The sequence below is a fragment of the Alligator mississippiensis genome, chromosome 4, assembly GCF_030867095.1.
Source record: "Alligator mississippiensis isolate rAllMis1 chromosome 4, rAllMis1, whole genome shotgun sequence".
Lineage (NCBI taxonomy): Eukaryota > Metazoa > Chordata > Crocodylia > Alligatoridae > Alligator > Alligator mississippiensis.
This window is the reverse complement of record NC_081827.1, coordinates 118063505-118088393: the sequence shown is the minus strand read 5'-3', so window position 1 is coordinate 118088393 and position 24889 is coordinate 118063505. Positions and strand designations below refer to the sequence as shown.

Here is a 24889-nt window from a genome sequence, read left to right as displayed (position 1 = left end):
AGTTTGACATGATTTGTTCTTAGTAAATCTATGCTGGCTGCTTGTGATCAGCCTTTCCTCCTCCAGATGCTTGCAAATGGCCTACCTTACAATATGCTCCAGTAACTTTCTAGGTATTGAGGTGAGGCAAACTGGTCTGTAGTTCCCTGGGTCATTTTGCCTTTTTTTAAAGAGTGGCACAAGCCCAGTCCTAAAGCCTGTTTGTGCCCTCAGCCTTGAGGATGGGAGCAACATTTACTCTTCACTGGATGGCCACACAGGCTCTTGTTCTGGAGGGCAACCTTACTGTAGAGACCAGCAGCTTTTTGCATTCTTGCATATCCCCCCCTTTCCTCACAGGCTCCGTGTGTGCCCTCCTATATTGCCTCCTTGTTCAAGAATGCCTTGCAACTCTCCTCTCTTGCCTGGGGGCTCTGTGTACACTCCAGTCCCCATTCTGCCACATGCCAGAAATCTGTGTATCTTCCCTGTCCCCTTCACCCATACCATGTTCCTACCTTCTCACACCATCTCAGGGGGACTCTGTACTCCAGTCAGTCTCTGCTTATCTACCATCATGGCAGGGATGGCAGGGATTCTTCATAGTCCCCATTCCCAGCCTCTCCATTACATATTCTCACCACACCGTCAAGACATTTTCAGTTACCTCTAGACCAGGTTCTCCCACTGTTCATCCCTGTCAGCAATTGTGTGTTAGGCTTGTGGATTAAATCTGCTGGGAGAATGAGGGGATATTTTAATGCCAAAATGTATTACAGACTACTGTCAACTGGATATTTGATCTCTACACTGTTGTGAACCTGGTTGAAGCACCTAGCTTTATTTACTAGATGCTCAGAGCACCTGATATCCCCCCATTTTCTCTCTTCTGCATTTCTGATTCCCCCCCAGTTGAGAGGATGCTGCTTAGAACAGACCTTAAATTGCGGCATAGATTTGATGCAGCACTCAAAAGTTGCCATATCACAGACAAAGAGAAAAATGGTGTTGGTATGCAAAGCCCTGCTTTGCTCAGGCAACAATTTTACCAGGTTTCCCTGACATTCCAATAAGTTATTTTAGGCCAGAACCCCTCCCTGGTCCCACGTGCACGGGCTGCTACGTGACTCAGTGATGCTTTGCAAGTCCGTGGGGCTGGGCGCATTAGCCTCAGGAAACACCATAACCAGAAGGAAACATGACTATATCCTGCTTACCACCAAACAACTTTGAGGTAAACCGACTATTCCAACTTTTCTCTGAGCCTAATCTGCCTATAAAATGAACTGTTCTAAACAGGAGATTTTAACCACACCTTCCACTCTCCTATGAAATATGAACTTTCATTTCTACCCAGGAGAACTTTTACAGTCTTTTCTCCTATGCCTGAAGGATGCTTGTGCCCAAAAGCTTGCAATTAAAGTATTGGTTTTTGCAAAAAAAATCTAATTGGTCTATCTAATACAAGATATCACCTCTACCACGAGTTCTCTTTTAGCCTCAGGAAGGCTCACAGCCTCCTGTCAGCCTGAGTGAAGGGGCAAGTCACGTCTGGGACATCCCTGGACTTGTGGGCCATGCTGCTGTTTACCTTTGCACACAACCGGGCTTTCCGGGAAGCACCTGGCCCATGTAAACTACAATACCCATCATACATTGAGAAGCGACGCCCCTCGCTGCTCCCTGGGTGTTGCTTTGCATTCTGGGAGATGCAGCCCTGCAGGGAAGTACGACTACATGCACCAGGGTGCTTTTCTGGCAGTGCAAAGCCACTGGATTCTGGGACCTACATTGTCCTTTCCCCCCACCCCAGGAGAAAAGGGTTGGCTCCTGCACGTGATCAATGTCCTCTGACCTCACTGGCAGGCTGGAAGCAGTGGGGAGGGGGTAGGGCTGCTGCCTTATTTCCCGGGAGCAGCAAGGGATGGCTCTGTGCTGTCTTGTCACTGTAAGCAAAGCAGCCTGGAGGAAATGGTTGCCCGAGGCACAGAGGAGCATCGTTCCCGCCAGGGCGGAGGGGCTCTGGGCCTCACTCTGGAGGAGCAGCAGCAGCAGCAGCAGCAGCAGCAGAGGTTTTGCAGGGAGACCCCTTGGCATAACTCAGGTGAGTGGCCCTAGCTCTCCTGGATGGGGAGGGCACAGGGCATGTCAGAGTCCAGGGCTGGGGTTGGTTTCCAGGGAATATTTTTTAGTTGGGATTGATCTACTAGGAGCCTGCTGTAGGAAAGAGGCCTGTCCCCAGTAAAGAGCTAAGCTGACATGGCTGTTTTACAGGGTCCCAGCTGCTGGGCGAAGCACCGGGGGTGAAACTTCATAGGATGCAGAGGGGATCTAGGGCTGTGCCACAGAGTCGTAGTTCCTGCTTAAACTTCCCACCTGGGCCAGGGGCTCTCTGTGTAGTGCTGGAGCTATCAATGCCTCCTTTGTTGCACAAGGTAGGGAAACTCACCTACAGGTGCAAAGCACTGCGGCAGAACTTGCTCTGGGCAGCCCAGCACTTCGCATTAAACTCCCCAGAGTTAATGCCTCTACTTCCTTGTCTCGCTCAAACTGAGAAACAGTTTTGGTATACAGATCTTATGCCCTTGTCAACTCACCCTACCTTTTGCTGTGTGTGCCAATTTGAGAAATACTGTCCTAAATGGAAAAGGCAGAAAGGCTGCTCTAACACGTGCATGTGGCCTACTTCTCCCGAAGTACATACATTCACTTTAGAGAGAATGACCTTGTTAAAGTGCCCCTCTCTGCTCTGCTGTGGTTGCTATCCTAGGGCATCTGGTTGTTGCTACCCTACAGCCTCTGCATGGTGTCTATTAAATAGTGCAGAGGGCTGGAGCAGCTGCTTGTGCACAGATTGTGTATTGGGTCACTTCACAGCTGTGAAGTTCCCCTGGGACTGGGTTGACAGCAGCAACTTTCATTGATTTCTTTTTCCTGACTCCTGAGGGAGACCCCCAGCAATGAAATGGGCAGTGGATGCAGGGACTGCTTACTGAACTGTGACACTATTCTCCACATAAGGGAGCCTCAAACTGTTTTTTGCTGTTCTTATCACTAATGCTGGCAATAGTACACATGCTCAGGGGTGAGGGCCTGGCAGAGGCTGTGGACTTTATAGCATGTCAGGGACATGCACTGTTTCTTCTGGGACAGGCAAATAGGGTGCAGCTGCAATTCTAAGGCACTTACTGCTAAATTCTTTAGGAACTGAGGATGGTGCAGTGCAAATAGATTTGCTTCAATCTAGTGTTATGCAAAAACCTGAGATGAATTGGAACAACACAAATGGGATCCAATCCCTCACCCTGACTTCAAAAAACGGGGGGGAAAATCACAGATGTAGATTTGAATTATAGGTTCATGCCATCTCTGTCAACACCCCAAATCACTCACAGAGCTACTTATCCAGAAACCTCTAAATGCTCACTATAGTAAGACCCCCTGCTCCCTGTGTTTTCCTTAGGAGCAGTTGTTCCTATCACAGGTTTTCATGCTTGTCCCTCCTCTGTACCTGTTTGTGTTGCAGACTCCAACCTTTGGGTTCCTGTTTGATATTGATGGAGTGCTGGTGCGTGGCCGCCATGCCATACCGGCTGCCCGGGAAGCCTTCCAGAAGCTGACAGACTCCAATGGTCAGCTCCGTGTGCCTGTCGTCTTTGTGACCAATGCTGGGAATTGCTTTCGGCATGCCAAGGCCCAGGAACTGTCCAGTGCCCTGGGATTGGAGGTACAGCACCCAATGGGGAAGGCATAGTATGTTAAGCTTACACTGGATACAACGCTGGTGGAGGAAAATCCTTGCTTGTAGAGCAGAGGACACTTTGAGGCAGGGGTACTATCACCTGTTTGCAGGTTTGAGTATTGTTTGAGTGCGAAGTCCCTCTCCTCTCTGCAGCTGTAACTTAGCCTGAGGTTATGGGCTTCCACAGTTGGGATTGGAGCAGCCTCAGTGGGGGTCCTTCCATTTTTTGTGAGGGGAAAAGGCCTTGGAGCTGTGTGGGGCAAGGGGTGATGCTCCACCCTCCTCATGCTATCTATGGTCCTCTCTTTCTCCCACAGGTATCTCCAGAGCAGATCATCCTGTCCCACAGCCCCCTGCTACTCTTCCGTCAGTTCCATGAGAAGTGCGTGCTGGTGTCTGGGCAGGGACCAATTGAGGAGAATGCCAGGAAGTATCCTTTGATCTGAGAGTAGGGCCCCTAGATCTTGCTGTAAAAGCTTTTCAACTAGTATAGGCTGTTTTGACCTCACATGGGGAGCAGTTTTAGCAGCAGCACTTACTTTGACAACCAGCAGGAAAGCTGGGGAGCAGAAAGAAGTTGGGTGGGGCTTATCCTGAGGTCATCTGCGGGGAGGGAGAAGGGAAGGGGCAGGGAACAGGCTGTTATGGAAGAGCTGAAACACTGGTCTGTGTTGTCTGTCCTTTGCATACAACCCTGTGGCCTAGTTGTTTTCCTTGGTCCATGTTTTGCTGCTTGTTCTGACTGGGTTGGTTACAGTCCAGACTTCACGTCCCTATTTCTAGGCTAGCTGCACTGCTCCACCTTTTCAGGGTCTCACCAAGTGCACCCTCACTAGTGTCAGGCCAGAGGCTTTTACCTCCCCTGGGTTGGGAAGCTGATATTTATCAACTTAGACAACAGGCTGCAAGAACAGCTACTCAATGGACTGCCTACCAGTACCTCACATGATGAGGTGGACCTGGCTGATCCTGATCTTCAAAGTGCCATAACAGCCACAGAACAAAGCACCATTTTGTCTTTCACTTAAAGACACAGAGCAGACGGGGCCAAGGGTTAAGAGCCCCATGCATGTTCCTTTACATAAGCTTTTCCACCCTATCCATAGCTTAGGCTTATTCCCTATCTCGGTGCTGGGAAAAGCTGCTTATGGTGCTTGTGGTTACTCCCTCTGAGCCAGCCATCCTAGCTAGTCAAACTCTTTCACTAGGAAACCTTGGGTAGCCTCCCCCAGCTCACCCAAATCCTGCCCCTTTTCTGGAATGAACACCATTCTAGTTTGGTTGGAGCCAGCTATTTTAAGCTTAGCTTTCTTGGGGGCTGCCTGCCTGTGACTGTCTTATCTATGTCATTGTTCTGCCCTTCCATGCCTGGCTGTTTAACAAGCCCTTCACAGTCTCCTTTGATTTGCCTTTGCATTATCAGTCGAGTAACACACACTGAACAGGGAAACTGAATAACACAACAGTTAAGAGGTGTGACAAGCACTACATCTGCCACACTCCTGCCCCTGCTTTGCTGTGTTAGGGACAGAATTACTTGATTTCTGCCACTGGCCAGAAAGGAGTCTATGTCAGAAGTGGCAGCCCATGCTGTGGGTACATGCTTTGAAATCTACCTGCATAAAGCCATGTCAATGCACATCTTGCTCCTGCCCTCTATTTGTCCTCTACTAAAATGGTCCTGAGCTCCCCCTTCTTTGCTAATGCACGTCTCAAGTCTTTCCTGAACTAACCAATGCTGCTCCAGTGCTAGAACCCACGCCTGAACATTTGTCCCAAGAGCCATCTGCTCTGATCAGACATGTATCAGCCCTGCTATTCCAGTGCTGCTGTATTTGTACCATTCTCACTGATTCTGGGTAGACTTGCGCTGATGTAGTTGCCCAGATCTCTTCCTGCAGCCTCTAGGCCAGGGGTGGGCAATTATTTTGGTTGGAGGGCCACTTACCAAGTTTTGGCAAGCTGTTGAGGGCTGCGTGGGTACCCCTGTCCCTTGGCAGGTGCCCCACCCCCGGTTGCCATCTTTTGCCACCAGAAGTCCCTCCCCTTGCCCCCAGAAGTACTCCTTTCAGCAAGGGATTTTGTCATCTCGGAACTAGAAAAATAAATTATATTCTAAAAATTGAACGTCTACAACATTAATTTGATTTAAAAATATATTTTTGTCCTGATTTACATGTGTTTGTATAGTGTACGTAGAGGTAATTATATAGTGTAAATAGAGGTGGGTATAGATTTGTGGGGAGCTGCGGGTGTGTGGGTATATGGAGTGTGGGGGAGGGTGTGGGTGTGTGTGGGGGGGCTTGGGGTGTGGAGTAAGGGGAGCACGTGGGGGGGTGTGTGGGGTGTGGGTGGGTATAGGGTATGGGGGTGGCTGGGATATGTGAGAAAGTGTGGGTGTGAGGGTCTGCACGTATGGCAGTGCAAGGGGGGGTGTGGGTGCATATGTATGGTGGGGTGTGTCTGGGACTCATCACACACACACTCTGTCCCTCCCTCATTGCTCTCTTTGTCTCTTTCTCTCCCTGTCCGTCCTTCGCCCCCCCCCCGCATCATTGCACAAATGTGCATGCGTGTACACCCCCCCTTCCTGTTCCTGGCCCTGGAGCACTAGCATGGGCCCTGTGCTCCTGCGGTCCAACAATGCACCCTGGAGCCATGTGGTGTTGGAGTGGTGGGTGGACAGAAAAGCAGGGAAATGTCAGCTACAGGCAGGGGGGAGTGGCGGTGTGCAGGAGCGCAGTGACATCTACGTGGGAGCACAGCGCCTGTGCTGGTGTCCTGGGATGAGTACTGGCAGGGCCCAGAGCAGGTTGGCAGGAGTACGGGGCCTGGGCTGGCAGGGGCTCTATGGAGCTGAGCTGGCTCCTCCTCCGTGCTGGCACAGCCCAGTGTGGCTCCATAGAACCCTGCCAGCCCGGGCCCCGTGCTCCTGCCACCCCACCCTGGGCCCCCACTGGTGCTGGCCCCAGGACACTGGTGCAGGCCCTGAGCTCCTGCCCAGCTGTGCTTCTGTGCGCCCCTTCGCTGCTATGCCTCCCCACCTGCTGCTGCTTTCACTGCTGTCCTGCCCACCGCCACGGTGCTCCAGCACCATGTGGTTCCTGGCTGTATAGCCATGACCACAGGACTCAGCAGGAGCTGGCTTGGCCAGCCCCTGGGGCTATTGCCTGTGGTCCTCCCCTGCTGCCTTGCTCCCATCTTATCTGCATTTCCCTCTCTGGTGGAGAGAGGTGGAAACAGCTTCACAGTTCCAAGCCAGAAGCTTCTGCTAGGCAGAGTTCTGATTGTGGGGAGCTGGGGGTGGGGTGGGGCAGTGCCAAGGGGGCCCTGCTGCTGGTTCTAGCCGTCGGCTTCTGTTGGGTCCTACTGCCCCTGGCTCCTATCATCTTTTGACAGGCAGTCAGGAGCAGGTGCATATTAATTGTCTACCTTTTTTAGGGGCCCTGTGGGCTGGATAGAATGGCCTGGTGGGCCAGATGCAGCCTGCGGGCCATATTTTGCCCGCCTCTGCTCTAAGCCCACTGGGCGATGAAGGACTGATAAAGAAATGTGGGCTGAGCAGGAGGTCTGAATTTGTAGGTCTCCAGCTTTTGCATCTGAGATACAGGACTCTGCTCTCTCTCACCTTGGGATTTTATTCTGAAGTGTTTTATCACTCCATTATTGGAGGTACTAAATTAACGTGCATTAGAAAAGGTGCATTAATGCAAGTGTGGACGTGCCTGGTACCAAGTCAGAAATCTTAAGTCACTTAAGATCATAAGACCCACTAAAAGTCACTGGGCCTATGCTCATAAATTCCTTGGGTATTTGCTGTGAAACATCCCTTTCATCTGTAAAAAGACGCCTCCATTTCCTTGACTGCCTGAAATAGCCTGGGATTCCAGAATGTGATCACTATAGAGGCACTGAGGAAAGCATACCCCTTGCTGGACATGGTAGATCAAAGCCGTAGGCCAAAGGAGCTGGTAAGTATCAGTTAGCTGTGAGAGAGGGTGATCTGGGATGGTAACACTGACATGTTACATTACAGTTTTGGGTAAAATAGCTGCGAGCTAGCCTTCCTGTACCATTCATGGGGGACTCCTGCTGGGGAAGATGGAGATTGCGACCAAGTGTTTTGGCAGTTGGCACTCCTGTGCTATTCTCTATTGTGTCTGCTGTTGGAAGAGCTTAGAGCTACAGTAGCTTTCAACCTCTTCTTCCCCTCAATCTCATATGCATTTCTTCACTATGCCTTACAGTGACTGCAGCTGGGATTTAACAGTAACTAGCAATTTTGTGCTCTCAGAGACCTGATTTTCAGCAAGTCTTGTGTATTTCTGAGGAAAAATAAGAAATACACTCCTAGCTTGGAAATCCTTGGCCTGCCCCTTTATTAACCCTTCATGTCAATCCAGAAGGAAGCAGTTTGTAAAAGGGATTAGTTTCAGATTACTAATCTAGCCCTCCTTGTTTTCTGGCAGCCTCCTCCAACTACAGACTTCCCTACCATAGAAGGTAAGTGAGTCTTCATTTGTGTGGGGGTTGCTATTTCTGTTCACTATGTAGGCAGTCCAGCTAGGACAGCCTCTCAGTACTAGAATACCAAGGCAGCTCATTTGGACAAGATGGTATACCATGTTTGTCTCTCACTTTCTGAAAGTAATACATGGTGATGGAGAGCATGTTTTTGCTGTTTGTTCAGTAGCTGGGCAACTAGTATTTTCCATGTCTCTTCCAAACATCCCAGGGGTGATTCTGTTTGGGGAGCCAGTCCGATGGGAGACAAACTTGCAGCTGATTATTGATGTCCTCCTGAGCAATGGGAACCCTGGGGCAGAACTGAGTGCCGTGCCATACCCCCACATACCTGTCCTTGCCTGTAACATGGACCTCCTGTGGATGGCAGAAGCCAAGATGCCAAGGTGAAAAGCATATTTTGTTTGAGTCATTTTAGCCTACCTGTGTGGCTCTCCTGTTAGTAGTCATTCTTTGGGACCTGATCTACATCTTTTCCAATATGACTAGGAGGCCTTTTCCTTGGTTTTGGTAATACTGAGATGTAGGATAGCTGAGTGGATAGCACCGGCACTGGGACGGGCCTTGAAATTACTTTAGAAACTCTGACAAATGCAAATTCTTGTTCTGGTGTCTCAATATGCATATATCCTCTGGTGTTGCTGCCAAATCAATCACGGTCATACATATTCCATAATAAAGATTTTTATTCCATGTGATGGAGGGTAGAGTAATGGAAATGATGATCTTTTCTTGGGCAGGTTTGGCCATGGCACCTTTCTTTTGTGCCTGGAGAACATCTACAGGAAAGTGACTGGAAGGGAGCTGAAGTACGAAGCCCTGATCGGCAAACCCAGCATTGTCACCTACCACTATGCTGAGTATCTGATCAAGCAGCAGGCAGAGAAGCAGGGGTGGGAGTCTCCCATCTGCAGGCTATATGCTGTTGGGTAAGAGACTATTTTTTTTGCTTGTTTATTTAAAAATCAGAAAAACCCTAGAGTCCCTGAAGCACCTCTGGAACTTCCAATTTAATTGCTGCTCTGATTTTCATCAACTTTAAAGATGACTATATCCCTGCTTCATGCACATCCATGACAGAAAATAGCAGGGTCATCCTGGAAAAGTCATTGCTGTAGGATGCAACATCTACATTGTGTGGCTGGATTTAAAATCAGTGTAGCAGCATTAAGCCAGTGTTAGGATTCCAGGCATGTTAGACAAAGCTAATCAAGCTTTGGGTACATAAAGGGGGACAAAGAGGAACACTTTGCAATTGGCCAGATGCAGCTTGGTACTCTGGGAGGTTTCCTCCTTTGACCTACGCAGTGGGGACGCTGCATTGGATAGACCACTGGTTTGTTTCTGGTAGTTCTGTACAAGCCCCTATACATGTGCACTTTGTGCTAGTACAATCTCAGCCTGTCCACTCCCATACAAAGCATGTAATACCTTCAGTTTCCCTCTCCTCTGATTGTCTTGCGCAGGGATAATCCTATGTCAGACATCTATGGTGCAAATCTCTACAACAGCTACCTCAAAGCTGCACACCAGACCCAGGCCCAAGCTGGAGTGCGGGGGAGCATGGTGGCAGCAGGTCCTCAGAAGGACTTCAACCTCGGGAATGATAGCAATGTCTTGATGGAGAGCTGCGAGTCTATTCTGGTCTGCACTGGGGTCTACCGTCATCACAGAGACATGCCCCCTGTTTCAAATGTGTGTGTGAGGGACACAGTGTTCCATGGGCACCGGGACTTCTGCTTTGATCCCAGCTTGATGGAAGCCTCTTACGTGGTGCAGGATGTGAATGAAGCAGTGAAACTTGCTTTTGAGAAGGAGACCTGGAGTTAGGAGTGAAGCAGGTGTGGCAGAAATCTGATCATCACAGTTTAGCACCGAAGCAGAAGGGAAAGGGGAAGAAACTGGAAGCTCTAGCAGAGCTGAAGAAAGTTCCCAAGTCCCTGTGGGCTTGATGTCAAACATTCCCCTTGTGTTGTCAATTATTTTGCAGTCCTAATAGCTGCTAGCAGGGTTCCAAACCCTTGCAGAGCTATACTTAAACTGCTGTTGTTGCAGTGGGCTCAACCCTCACGTGGGCAGGGTCCATCTAGCTGGACCATCCCAGCCCCTGTGTCTGTGGAACTGTAGTTACCTGAACCCTCTTCCTTCTCAAACTCTTCTATGCATCTAAGGTGAGGACTACACAACCCTCATCCATGCCACACATTTTATGGTGAAGTGCTTCCTCCCCTGTGCAGAAGATCATTGGTTAGTGCATGAGACCTACCCTGCTCAGAGGCTTGAGTGGGTCCTTCATGGTGCCTGGTACACACTGCCAGTCAGGGCAGAATTTAGCCATTTGTTACCACTGTCCTCAAAATGTGCCTGTGGATGTTAAGTAGCCTTTGCCCAGAGACTTAACACATGCAGTCTTTATCTTGAAATAGTACAGAGAATCTCAGTGGCCATACGCTGAGTCCCTCATGGAGCTGAAATGTTGTGTCATGCCATCCTCAGCTTCATTCTGTGGCTCTCCAGCAACAGAAGCTGTAGCAGGTCTCCTCATAGGAAAACCTGTATAACCACAATGACTTTGTGCAGTGCCAAGAACGGTGTTATTCCTCCTTTTAACTTTGTCTGAAAACACCTCTTCATCTGGCTGCCAGCCCCAAGGGCTGACAGCCTTGCTTTGTAGCAGCATTAGAAGTAGCCTCAGCTTATAAACTGTGAGAGACAAGGAGATTGCCTTTCTGCTGTAATGTTGGGCTCTGAAGTGGTACTGAGGTTGAACAAAGACACAGGAATGGATCTTCTGGATGTCTGTCAGAGGGTCGGTACCCTCCGTGCCCAAGCATCACTGCTTCTAAAATGGCATCCATAGGAACTGGGGTCACTGCCTCTTCTTCCCCTGCTATGTTGACTGAGAGGGCAGCCGATTTCTGCTCTTTTCACTTGGAATGATGAGGGTGAAGGCAGTGCAAGGACCATAAAGCCAGAACACAACCACACTCAGGAACTGTAGACTGTCCTCATCTTGGTTTCTGGGTCTTTTAACTAAAGAAGTCTTCCTCCTAATCTTCCCCCCACTCCCCTTGTCCATTTGTTCCTCAGTAATAACCCTAAATCCAATCCTCTTTCCGAAAGACTCTCCAGAACAGTCAGTGCTATTCTTGGTTTGGCTGTAGCAGCCAAGAGCTCACTGCCTCAGCAGCCTTCCCAGGTTTTGCAGAACTGGAGAGCTTCAGTACTTTAGCTCTGGCTGTGATGAGGGGGAAGGGAGTGACAGAGGCAGGCATTAAGGCCTCTCTCTCAAAAGTCTTGAGGAATCTAATTTAACTGTGAAAATTCCCCCCAGGTGAAACTTAAACAGGGGGAAAAAAAGATATTGGCTTAGGCAAAGGATTCCTTTTAGGGCTGCAGTCTCTCTCTGGTAAAACCATAAGCCATCCTGGGTCTTCGAACCACCCAAATGACTCGTTGCTAGACTTTGTGTCACAACAATTCATTGTGTGCTAGTTGGGTTACTCCTAGCTCCCAGCAACATGTGCCCAGGAGAAGAAGTGGGCCCCAAAGTCAGATACAGCTTTTGCTGGCCACAATTTTACTGGGGGGAGGAAGGGGTCCACTTTGCTTTGTATTCAAATCCCAGATAAAGTGTTTGCAGATTTCCTGCCTGCACTTTCTTTGACTTCAGGGTATCTGCCTAGGAAGGTTGTATTGGGAACCAGGCTCTTTCCTCTCACTTGACACACTAAGGCCAAGGATTGGGTTCTAGGCACTGGAAGGGGATTGCATGTTCTGTCAGGTGACAGAGACAGAAGCCTCTTCTTTCTTGGTAAAGCTTTAACACCAAGCCAAACTCCAGCTCCTGCTGTGCAGTCCTGCGAGACCTGCAATGTGGAGGAGCTTATTCCTTGGTTTCCCTTGTTCTGGCCCAGGTTTGTTCTTGAAGTCTTAGTGGGACAAGTATCATTAGGGCTGCCAAGATGGTATGCAGAAAGTTGAGTTTAGTTCAGACTTCCCTGGATTGCTTAGGGAACTTGTTACCTTGGTTTTCTCCAAGCTATAGAGACCCATGTCTTGTTCATGAAGGATGAGCTTTGCTGGACTTGGCTCAAGAGAGCAATATTCTGTTCCATGGGTTGGAGCCAAGTCTTGAATGACTTTCCTTTGCATGCAGTGTACCAGCCTAGCACTACAGAGGTCTTTCTCGTGCTTCTTCATTCCTCTGTCTCAACTTGTCCCTCAGCCCCCATCAAGATGGTTGACATTTCTCTGCAGAGAGATTGCCAACAACAGTTGCTAATTTTCACATGAACAGCAGCCTCTGTTCAAATCCTAGATGAGCTCAGGCCACAGAACAGCTGCCTATTGGTGGCAGCTACTGGTCACTCCTTCCACTGGGCATTCTGGACCAGATTTCAAAGGCAGGAAGAAACTAAGTGTGCAGCTGCGTAATCATCTATTAATCCTCCAAACGCTTTAGTTACATGTTTGGGGCTCTATTACTGACGATAGCTGGTAATATGGTTGTTACTTTGACGCACACATTCTTGTTTCTTGCATTTGGCCCAGTAACTGTGTCAAGCCTGTGGTGCTGTCCACAGAGGAAAGTGTATGGCTGGAATACATTAGCCAAAGTTCCAGCATCTGATTAGAGTACTTTCTTTGTAGTGGCTTTCATAGAAGGATATGGGAGAGTTCAGTAGGTAGGAGACAGCATCATTCTACATCATAATGCCCTCTTAACACCCTCCCTCACAGTAAGGAAGTATCTAGGATCTGTATTCAGCAGGGAGTAATCTTGCATTGCAGGAAGTGGCCTGGATGAGCCAGTGGTCCCTTTCCATTCCTAAGTACAGTGGAGGTGCTGGTGTGTTGCGCTATGCAAGTCTGTTGCATCTTTGGAATTGTAAATCCATTCCTCCCTTTCCAGTCTACCCGTTTGTCTGGGGAGTAGGGCAGGGGGGGAAGAGACCTTTTAACCCTCAGAGCTGGTATTCTAGTCAAGTTGGGTTGCACAGCGTGCATGTCATATTAGCCCTGCATGCCCGTGAAGGAGTTAAAAGGGGAAACCCCCCCCCCTAAAAAAACCAAGAGAAACAAAAACACAAACCCCAAACAAGCCACTAAATAAAGAATTTTGTTCTCTTAACACCCACCCCCACATGCACCTTTCTCTGAAAGGATCATACCACTTCTAATCAGCCGTAACCTGTTGGCTGGGTGACTATGAGTGGCAGGTAGTAAAAGGCCTTGTCACCTGTCAGCGGGCATATTTACGTGTGCAATTAGCATGACAAACTCCAGCATAGTTTATACTGGAGTTTACTGCCCCTGGTCACTGCATTTGCATGTATGCCTGGGATCACAGCACATTGAACTAGATTGGAGCAGCCCTGGTTGGCAGGGTGTCAGGGGTCAGCCTGAAGCTTCTCCAACCTGATTTGACATGCTGTGGAGGGGCTGGCTGAGGCATGAGGGTGTTCGAATGCAGGGTTAGCCAGAAGGCAGCCCCTGCACTGAAGCACCCTCATGCCCCAGCCGGCCCTATCACTGTCTACATGTGTTGCTGTGCACGAAATAACACTGCTGAAGGATAGTACTTAGGTTTACAAGTACTAACCTACTGTAGAGTTAATTACTGGAGCCTAATGGCTACATGTGCAGATGCTGAGACTTTACTGCAGAGCCAGTTAGGCAACTCCACTGGAAATGTCTTGTGTAGATGTGCCTAGCCTCTGTTATGAACTCCAGGCCTTTTTTTTAAGACCTCTCTACTGTAATAAGCAGCAGTTTGCCAGAATCTTGTTCTACCAAAAATAATGGTCCTCTACCAGCTGGATGCAAATGTTGAAGTGAAGTGAAATCTTTGCACAATTAGCTGCAAGGCAGGGTGGGGATTAGCCACTATCCTCTACTTCTCATGTATCCCTTTCCACAGTTTGGATTCTGGTTTGGAGCAAATTTCCTTCATTATGGGTGGTCTGATCACTCAGCAGTAGATGCAATCTTAATTAGTGCTCATAAGTACTATGCCTCTCAGACAGTAATGCTGTGAAGGTCTGATCCTGACATCTGGACCTTTTGTTGGCTTTGAGAGATTTTTGGATCAGCCTCAAAGCAAGTCAAGCAGGCAGAACTAGAATCTTGTAAGTGAGGCAGAGCTCCCCTTTCACACAGTAAGGGACAGGAGAGCAGGCAATGTGGGGTGGTTGTCCCTGATGCGGTGAGGGGCACGGCAGAGTGTTCCTTTTCAACTGCCACCTCTTCCTAGGCATAGCGAGTCAAAAAGACTGATTGTGCAGGGGGACATAGTTTCATAGTTGGTAGGGTCGGAAGGGACCCGAGCAGATCATCAAGTCCGACCCCCTGCCATGGCAGGAAAGAGTACTGGGGTCAAATGGCCCCGGCAAGGTTTTCATCTAACCTCCTCTTAAAGACCTCCAGGGTAGGAGCCAGCACCATGTCTCTTGGAAGTTGATTCCAGATCCTAGCCGCCCTGACTGTGAAGTAGCGCCTCCTGATGTCTAGTCTGAGTCTACCCTCTGCCAGCTTGTGACTGTTATTTCTTGTCATTCCTGGTAGTGCTTGGGGGAACAGGGACTCCCCCAGTGGCTGCTGGTCCCCCCTGACTAGTTTGTAACAGGCCAGTAGATCCCCCCTCAGCCTTCTCTTGTGGAGGCTGAACAGGTTCAGGTCTCTTAGTCTCTCCTTGTAGGGCCTGCCCTGCTGGCCCCTGATCATGCAGGTGCCCCTCCTCTGGACCCTCTCAATGCTGTCCGTATCCCTCCTGAAGTACGGCGCCCAGAACTGGACACAGTACTCCAACTGTGGCCTGACCAGTGTCGCATAGAGGGGGAGGATCACCTCCTTAGACCTGCTCAACTTAACCTGCTCTGTGGATACATGACAAGGTGTGGTTGGCCTTCCTGACTGCATCCCCACACTGTTGGCCCATGCTGATTTTGGCATCAATAATGACTCCAAGATTTTTTTCAGTCTCTGCACTGACAAGAAGGGAGTTCCCCAGCCTGTAGGTATGCTGCTGGTTCTTCCTCCCCAGGTGCAGCACCTTGCACTTGTCAGTGTTGAAACGCATCCTGTTCTCATCTGCCCACCCCTGTAACCTGTCTAGGTCTGATTGCAGCCTTTTCCTCCCTTCTAGCATGCCCATATCCTCCCACATCTTAGTGTCGTCAGCAAATTTGAACAGAGTGTTCTTTACCCCCTCATCCAAGTTGCTGATGAAGATGTTGAACAGTGTGGGTCCGAGGACCAAGCCCTGGGGGATCCCACTGCCCACATTCCTCCAGGTTGAAAATGACCCATCCACCACCACTCTCTGGGTGTGGCCCTCCAGCCAGTTAGTGACCCATTTGACTGTGTAGATGTCGATGCCACAGTCCCTTAGTTTTTTTGATGAGAGTGGGGTGAGAGACAGTGTCAAAGGCCTTCCTAAAGTCCAGAAAGACTACATCCACTGCTACACCTGCGCCTAAGGATTTTGTGACCTGGTTATAGAAGGCCACCAGGTTGGTTTGACAGGACCTGCCTCTAATGAACCCGTGTTGGTTGTCCCTAAGCGTAACCTCCCCTGCTGGCCCCTTGCGGACATGCGCCAGGATAATTCTCTCAAAAATCTTACCCAGGATCGAGGTAAGACTAACTGGCCTATAGTTTCCTGGGTCCTCCTTCTTCCCTTTTTTGAAAATGGGAACCACATTGGCCCTTTTCCAGCCCTCTGGCACCACACCAGAGCACCACCAATGCTTGTAAAGCCGTGCCAGGGGTCCCGCAATGACCTCTGCTAATGTATGTAACCGCAGTAAACCCACTTCCAGCACTAATGCTGGAGTTTCTCTTTCCCCAACGTACAGGAAGCCCTTTTACATTGTATGGCATGTTTTGTAACAGATCAAGCTGATATCAGGTTTGGGATATGACCAAGTTTAGCTTTTGTATTCAACTTAACCTAAATTTCAGGCTGCTTCTTCAGACCAAGCATATTTGCCCAAGAATATAAAATCTTTTTTTGTGGAAATAAAATTTAACGTGTGCAAATTTCATGATTTTCACCCTGGACTCTTTAGCAGCCTTTGACTTCTGTCTGGCCCTGCTTTTTTCAGAGACCTTAAATGTTAACAGGTTACACATGCTGTGCCCCCAAGAAAAACTCAGAGCTGGCCTGAAGGATGTGCTTGGCTTGGAACATAGTGTCCAGTTCTCGGGTCCAAAAGAGCCATAAGAATTAGAGGATTAGAAAGACATGCCTCATCGTGAAAGACTCAGTTCATTAGCCTTATCAAAGAGGAAGTGGTGGGGTGGGACATGGGAAGAGAGAGACTGGTTTGGGCTATAAGTATTGATATAGGAAACAAACTTGGTAAGTTGGGCTCTTCAATGTAGCAAAGAGCTAACAATCAATAGCTAGAAGTTAAGGACAAGACTAATTCAGACTAGAAATAAGACAGAAAAGAAGGATAATTAACCAATGGAATAGTTAAAAGGATCATGGAGTATTCTCAGTCACTAGAAGTTTGTCAGGACTGGACAGTCTAAGGAACATACTCTAATTTAAGCACACTTAATTGATTTCTGCTTCCAGTTCAATACAAGGAAGTCCTGTGGCTCAATTTAGGAGTAGTCAGATGAGCAAAGTACTATCAGTCCATTGCCTTGGAATGGAGTCTTCTACCCAGTCTGTCTGAAAGATTAGTTTAAGTGCAAGGTTTATTTTTCCTGCCTGCCCCTGTAATTGTTGCAATCTGCTATTGTGGAAGATGGTGATGATCTGTAGTAGCTATGCTTGAAATGACTAATTGGGGGTGGAACCAGATGCCTGACAAGACTATAAATAGGACATCGTGTGTAGGCGCAAGAAGAATCTGCTTCTGGGCATGCCTGTCAAAACCCCTATGTTAGTGTTCCTATGCTTATATTGCCTATGGGGTTCAGTTTGGTAGGTGTGTGGAGAACACCAAATTGAAGGTGGAAGGAACTGCTCCTCTTTTTGGAGGAAAGTTCAGCACCTGTCCAAGATGTTGACACCAAGGTTTAATTCTTTTGTTGGATCAGGGAGTCTGCAACCCACAGCTCTCAAGAAGGTTTGGAGGTGTGAACCCTAAATGGAAAAGCAGCCCCCAGGCAATTCACAGCTTGTGTGTCTGACTCTCTGAAAGAGCAGGGCTTAAGATTCATGCCTTCCTTCAGCCCTTTGCTCCTAGGCAGCTCCCTTCTCAGCATGCTGACTTTTCTGGATCTCTTAGGTGCTCAGCTCCTCTCCCACATTTTATAGGGAACCTAGTCTCCCTGCTCAGGGCTGCCGATTTTGCTGCAGTAACAAAACAAATGCCAAATACTCCCAGTGTTTGCTGGCAAAAAAGACATCCCACAAACTCATACATGTGTTTGTTTGTGAAGCCTGAACTCCCCTCATCCCATCCCCAAGACTAGGGGGCCAAGGTTGAGGCACACTGGCAGGGCTGTGGAGAAGCAGTGGTTTTGTTGTGTAGAGAACGAGATCCAAGTAGGCATCATAAAAAAGATGCTCATATGGACTCGGGCAGCACAACCCTGATTATTGCAGTGCCCAACCTTTTAGTGCCTCATCACCTAATAGAATCCACAGCCCTGAGGGAGGGACCCAGGCCCTTTGTATAATGCCTGGGAATAGTTTGGTGCCCAGGAGCAGGATACACAGAAGCCACCACTGCAAGCTATGCTATAGGCAATGCTCACAGGCAGGTCCTGGGTGTGTTCCTATAGTCCAGAGAAGGCCTGAAGGACTGGTGTTCTGGGGGAAATAGCTACATCCCAGTAGAATACATAACCCTGAATCCTCTTCTGTACCTGATGTTTTTTTTCACAAAAGGAACCCTCTGGGGGAAAAGTAACTGCTACCCTCTTTAAAGCACCCATCTGCTACAAGTAACACACTGATTCAAGTCTTTCCTTTGCCCGAGTTTTGAACCTTCATTCCCATATAAAGGTTCTGATCAAACAGTAGCTTATTCTTGGGCAGGAGTACTCTCCCTTGCCCTACTGATTAAACACAAAAGTACTCACTGGAGAAGGGATGGGAAGGAAGATCTTCCCTTACCACCTTTAGATGCCGTGCCTCAGGAACTTAACTTGGGAACCACAGGGACATTTAACATCTTTTTAAATGAACAGGGTTAGTCATCCAAGTGCTTAGGATGTGGACCTTGGTATCATATCAGCATCTTTAACCAGCAAGAAAATAAAGAGCTAGTTAAATTAAAAAGAAACCAAAAACACAACCCCCCTCCCCCCCCCCCCCCCAATTATTTCAGCCAATTTAAACTAGCATTTTCTCTCTTCAAGTTTTTGCTTTGCCTCAGTCTAGGGTCAGTTCTAATAGGTGCTCTGCCACCATTGGGGGTCACTGTTTTATACATAACATATACAAGCTTCTTAATTATTTTTAAAACAAGTCTGGGAAATGATCACTGTAGCTTTCATTGCTAAATTATTTCATCTCACATTCCATTCAAACAGGGAACAAATTTCTCCATTTTTGTTCCAAAATAACTATATCCATGAATTTATTATGTATCATCAGCAGTTTTGGTACTAGCCTGATGAAACTATTCTACTCAGGACTACTGGCTTCTACCCTGTACACCTGAGGAGATTAAATAACTGTGATGTCAAATGCTCACTATAGAATCACACAGTGTTCCCATCCCCCACAAAATGCATGCTAAGCATGGTCTGATGCGATTAAGCCAATTCACACTCTCCAAATTCAACTTAGAAACAAATGGAAGATGCTGTCTCATGCTGCCAGTTTCTGACAGCTCTTCTGAGACATAATTAGGGTCTTAGCTTCTGATCTTTATTTTAGGCATATTTTGGTCTCATTTTCCAGAAGGAAAACAGTGAAGTCTGCCCCACCTCCTCTCCAGAATTTTAACCAGCAACAAAAATTCCACAAGCCAAAAGTCAGATCCTCTGACTAACCAGCAGAGCTCATTACTCCCTCCTTCCTCAAATCATTGTCAAGACTGACAATGGTAGATTTCAGGTATTGGCAGCAATTACTTCACAAAAAACAGATTTACAACTGCTAGCTGCTCTTCTGTTCCCCCACCCAACCTTTAAAAAGAAAGGGAGAAAGGATCTTTAGAAATAATATAGGAGCTGCTGAAAACTGAAGGGAAGGAGGAGAAGACAGGAATCAATTAAAGCACCTCACCATTACAGTTACTTGCTGTTAAAAGCATCCAGTCTCCTGTCATTGTCACACTGTGAGCATCCTGCACCCAGAACTTTGTGCTAAGGAACCAAGAGGCTAGGAAAGGCAAATTACTGTAATCCATCCAGCAGTGCTCAAAGTTTAGCCACAAACATTTTGCCTTTTGAGTTTGAGAATGATATTTCTGTCCCTGTCCCATTCCCCTCTCCCACCCCATAGAGGAATTGTTACTGGAGTCCTCTCATTTTCCTACCTTTACAGTCTTTCTACCCTCTTACTTCTCATTTCCAACCATGCCCTCCCACAGCTCAGTCAACCCTGCATGAACAGGTTCTTCAGTTCTTCCTGATTATCCTAATAACTTATTCTCAGACCACAGCACTTGAACTGGCATTCCTTGTCCCAGGGTTAGGTTTATCAAGTATTTATGAAATACACCTCTCCCCTTTAGCCTTATAGCAGACTGGCTCCCAGAGGCTTACACCAGGCTTCACACCTCTGGCTGTAGCACTCTGCAGTCTGGCAAGGGCTATAGCCTGGCTGCAAACAGTTGGAAATGATTACAGGCTACCTAGTAGGACTTGGCCAGCAGAGAAAGATAACTGGCTAGCCACAGGAACTAAAGGGCTCCCAGGGCAGGGAGCTAAGTGAGAGATAGGGAGGAGCCAGATTCCTTCTTGGCATTTAGAAAGAAACCCAAGGCTGTGAGGTTGGAAGCAGCTGCACCATCACATGACTGGAGTTGGAGCTAAGCAGAAAAGGAAGACTAAAGTGTAGAGGAAGCAACAGTGAATCAGAGGCACTTTCTTGAGGCTAGATGAGACTCAGGACTGAGAGTGCATTCCATATGGACTATGTCAAGTTATGCTATTAGATGCCAATTTATGCTGGTGATGGTTCCCGAGAGACAAGTGTGCCCAGGAAATAAAAAAAAAAAACCAACTTGCAAAGTTTTAAAAGCTTTTGAGCTAAGCAAACCCACAAACCTGCTACAAGACCTTTATACCAAAACTCTTCCTTCATGACCCTCCCTTGCTCAAACCCTCTCTTCCCTTGTTCTACATGCTCCTTCAGTTACCTCTGAGCCAAGAGTATCACTTGCTCCAAAGCAAATCTGGGATTTCTGGAGTCTCTGAAAGTTTTCTCTTGTCCTTGTTTCATATTTCCAGCCACCCTTCATAAACCTGCATGCTGAATAAAGTAAGCTTCCTCAGCCAGAAAGTCTATTTCTCAACACCTTCCTCTCTCTCCAACCTCAGAAGACCTGATTTAGCCTGTCATATGATAATGCTCATTTTCTCCACCTGGGGAAGCCAGCTAAATGGGTCACAGGTGAGATTAGAACCATTACCTCTTGAAGATCAGTTTCTTTACAATGCTCCCACTGTGATGATCTGTCATTCCCATAATGGCGCTTGTTTACAACTGATGATATTTTGACGTGTAACAAGTCAGAAGTCCTAAAGTTTGTGAAATAAGACTCTAATCCTAAGGCAAAAGAGATGTATGCACTGGAGGGAATGCCCCCAAAACAGCTAAATGAATATATCCACCTTAATCTAAGCACATCCTAAGTAATCTATAGCACATCCCTGTGCATTACCAAGTGAGTCCAGGCAATGTGACAGCAATAAGTGACTCCTTCCATAAACCAGGGTTTTTCAAAGCAGTGTCAACTTTTACCCTGAAGTTGTATGAGACGCTGAATTCCCAACCTCTGGAGCCTGGCAGAACTCAAGCAAGCAGTTTTGAACAGTTTTTACTGTTCAAAATGTAGTACTGTAGAATGCAATGTTAAAAGCAGGAAAGATGTGTTCAGGCTGGACACAGAGCCTCACTGCATTCAATTCCCTGGATTCTGTAGTACAGGATCCTCAGTAGAGGACTGCTAATCAGACAGCTCATGACATGAGAAAATCAAGAGTACCAAACCTTTGGCATTGGACTTGGCTGGCCTTGAGAAACCCGAGAATCACGGTGATACTTATATAGGTGTTACACCTGCCACAGAGACAAGGCTGGAAACATCTCTTTTCCCACTCTAAAAAAGCACTCCTCCAGGTCTCAGTATTTCTTGTTTTTATTGGTCTTGGAGTGCAATCTTGCAGTTCCTCTACTCAGACTAGTTACTGGGTATGTTCCCCATATGTGCTAACTGCTTAGCACCTGCTGGTCCAAGTGTGCTTTCAGTATCTTCACTCCTTCCCTTCACTGGTACTGACCATCCTTCTTAAAATAAAATGTTTTGTTAACAAGCTGGAACACAGCATGAGAAGAAAGAACAACTAGCCTACATGCATTTTGGGTTTCATCTAACCTTCTCCTTCCTCTTAAGGGATGGGAACAGAACTGAAACCACTCTCTCTCCTTTGCTTTAGAGCAGTGGTTTTCAAACTTCCTAAAGGCAGGGAACCCTTTCATATCACTGCTTCTGACACAGAGCACTTACCCATATTTTGTGAACTGGGCAGGGTCAGATGACCTAGCCCTGGTGGTATACCAACTCCTGGCCCCCCCCTGCTATTACCTGCAGTCTTTCTGTGGAAGCCCTGGTGACCTATCGCTGACCCCCAGGTTTCCACAGAACAGTTTGAAAAACACTGCTTTAGTGTTTGGCTACCCAACAAAATGAGTTATCCATGCTAACCTGAATCTATCTAAAACAGGTAATGATAGCAGTGAAGCATGCACTGCATGTGTGGCTTAACAATTAAAGTACAGGTTCACCAGTGGTCCTAGATACACCCTTGACTTTGCCATCCCATGTGGAAACCATGATTCTCACCACTACTGTTACCCATTGTGGGCTAGCTAGATTAAAGCTAGCATGGGTACACCTATCCATTTTATAGTCACTTTGCTGTGTTCATTTCAAAAGCAGAGATTTTCCTGCTTCCGTCATGATTGCAATTGACAGCATGCCCTATTGCTCTTCTTCTCTGCCCTTTTCTGGGAGAATCTTTGTGATGCAGGAGGGACTTCAATTTCAGAGAAAATTATCAAGGTATTCAATGACTTTCTTTGTGTAAAGCTCAGGTATGAACACTACTGGACCACTGACTGATTCCTTCCATTGGATGAAGCTTCAAATAAGAACTTTCAGAAAGTAGATGTCCTCCTAACAGCTATGCTATTGGTTATGTAGTTAGATCACTTGGGTCTCAAAGGACTGCAGCCACTGGCTTGATGGTTGTAGCCCACTTATAGGTGAAGGTGTTAATAATTACATGAGTATTAGGTAATTCCTGTTGTTAATCTAACATGCTATCAGAAGTCAAACACATACATCACATTTTGGTTACCTGCCTGAATTACTGGCACATATGGTCATGTCTCATTCCAACTCCTCTTTAATAAATCACATTTCAAAGGTACAGTACAGGTGTTGGGGTCAGGTGACCTCAGGAACCTGGAAGCAAACTGACAATTCTGGCCCCTACTCCATTCTGACAAGTCAGTGGTACTAGATTTTTGGTATCTTTACTTGATGCAGATCCTTCTGAGTGTCATACTCCCAGTTGGAAGCAAAACCATTTCAGCTGGTGGTTCAGCAATGTTAGTGTGTGTGTGTGTGTGTGTGTGTGTGCGCGCGCGCGCGCGCGCGCGCGAGAGAGAGAGATCTTTAGCACTGGTAGAACCAGGGACTTTAAGGCTGCTTATGCTCCACAATGACCCACTTCAAACACACGGTTCACCAACAGTGCTTAGTCCTCAGCACCAGACTTGGTTGACCAAAATTAGATCCAGGGAAACTGAATGTTACATAGTGGTGCTAAACCACTTCAGGCGAGCAGAAAATCTCTACAACGGCGCTTGTGCTCTATGCCACACAACACAGATACTGGAACACTTCCATCAAGTGGCTCAACATGTTTGACGGTGCCAGACCTTAATTCAGACTGATAGATCTGGGGAACTTAGTGCCGATTACAGTGGATGCTAGCCCACTTTTGGTTTACATGAGTCAACAATGTCAGGACCTTGGCATTGAGCTCAGGGGACCCAGAGGGAGCGGGGACCCATAGCAACACGTTGACTGTGCCAGAACCTTGGCCCTGGATGAAGATGACACACAAGGATGCCACAGCTGGGATAAAGTCAGTAGGATAAACCCAGGGATCTGGCCATTGCTACAGCCAAGCAGAGCACCAGTTTAGTTAATGGATGCCAAAGGTCAATGCTGCATGCATACATTGCCAAATGTTGTGGACCGCACTGGGGGAGGATCTCTTCCATCTATGGAGATTCATAGATGTTAGGGTCGGAAGGGACCTCAATAGATCATCGAGTCCGACCCCCTGCATAGGCAGGAAAGAGTGCTGGGTTTAGATGACCCCAGCTAGATGCCTATCTAACCTCCTCTTGAAGACTCCCAGGGTAGGGGAGAGCACCACCTCCCTTGGGAGCCCGTTCCAGACCTTGGCCACTCTAACTGTGAAGAAGTTCTTCCTAATGTCCAGTCTAAATCTGCTCTCTGCTAGCTTGTGGCCATTATTTCTTGTAACCCCCGGGGGTGCCTTGGTGAATAAAACCTCACCAATTCCCTTCTGTGCCCCTGTGATGAACTTATAGGCAGCCACAAGGTTGCCTCTCAACCTTCTCTTGCGGAGGCTGAAGAGGTCCAGTTTCTCTAGTCTCTCCTCGTAGGGCTTGGTCTGCAAGCCCTTAACCATACGAGTGGCCCTTCTCTGGACCCTCTCCAGGTTATCCACATCTCTCTTGAAGTGCGGTGCCCAGAATTGCACGCAGTACTCCAACTGCGGTCTGACCAGCGCCCAATAGAAGGGAAGTATCACCTCCTTGGATCTATTCGTCATGCATCTGCTGATGCACGATAAAGTGCCATTAGCTTTTCTGATGGCTTCATCACACTGCCGACTCATGTTCATCTTGGAGTCCACTAGGACTCCAAGATCCCTTTCTGCTTCCATGCCACCAAGCAGGTCATTTCCTAGGCAGTAGGTGTGCCGGACATTTTTCCTCCCTAGGTGCAGCACTTTGCATTTCTCCTTGTTGAACTGCATTCTGTTGTTTTCTGCCCATTTGTCCAAACTGTCCAGGTCTGCTTGCAGCTGTTCCCTGCCCTCCGGCGTGTCCACTTCTCCCCACAGTTTTGTGTCATCTGCAAACTTGGACAGAGTACATTTCACTCCCTCGTCCAAGTCGCTGATGAAGACATTGAAGAGTATCGGTCCAAGGACCAAGCCCTGCGGGACCCCACTGCCCACACCCTTCCAGGTCGAAACCAACCCATCCACTACGACTCTCTGGGTGTGACCCTCTAGCCAATTCACCACCCACCGGACTGTGTAGTTGTCCAAGTCACAGCCTCTTAACTTGTTCACCAGTATGGGGTGGGATACCGTATTGAAGGCCTTCCTGAAGTCTAAGTATATGACATCCACCCCTACTCCTGCGTCCAGACATTTTGTAACCTGGTCATA

General features: G+C 47.8%; 1 protein-coding gene across 2 annotated transcripts; it reads left to right on the top strand.

The window, feature by feature from the left end:
• Positions 1-1695: 1695 nt before the first annotated feature.
• HDHD5 (haloacid dehalogenase like hydrolase domain containing 5) lies at positions 1696-24855 on the top strand. Of its 2 annotated transcripts, none has more exons than XM_059726520.1 (8): positions 1696-2083; positions 3506-3706; positions 4039-4151; positions 7599-7692; positions 8191-8224; positions 8457-8631; positions 8986-9174; positions 24506-24855. In XM_059726520.1, exons 1-8 carry the CDS (start codon positions 1904-1906, stop codon positions 24720-24722), a joined length of 1203 nt encoding a protein of 400 aa, XP_059582503.1. In that variant the 5' UTR covers positions 1696-1903; the 3' UTR covers positions 24723-24855. The 2 variants fall into 2 exon arrangements, with proteins under 2 accessions (XP_059582503.1, XP_014464693.1); XM_014609207.3 differs by lacking the exon at positions 24506-24855 and adding an exon at positions 9712-16291.
• The last annotated feature ends 34 nt before the right edge of the window (positions 24856-24889 follow it).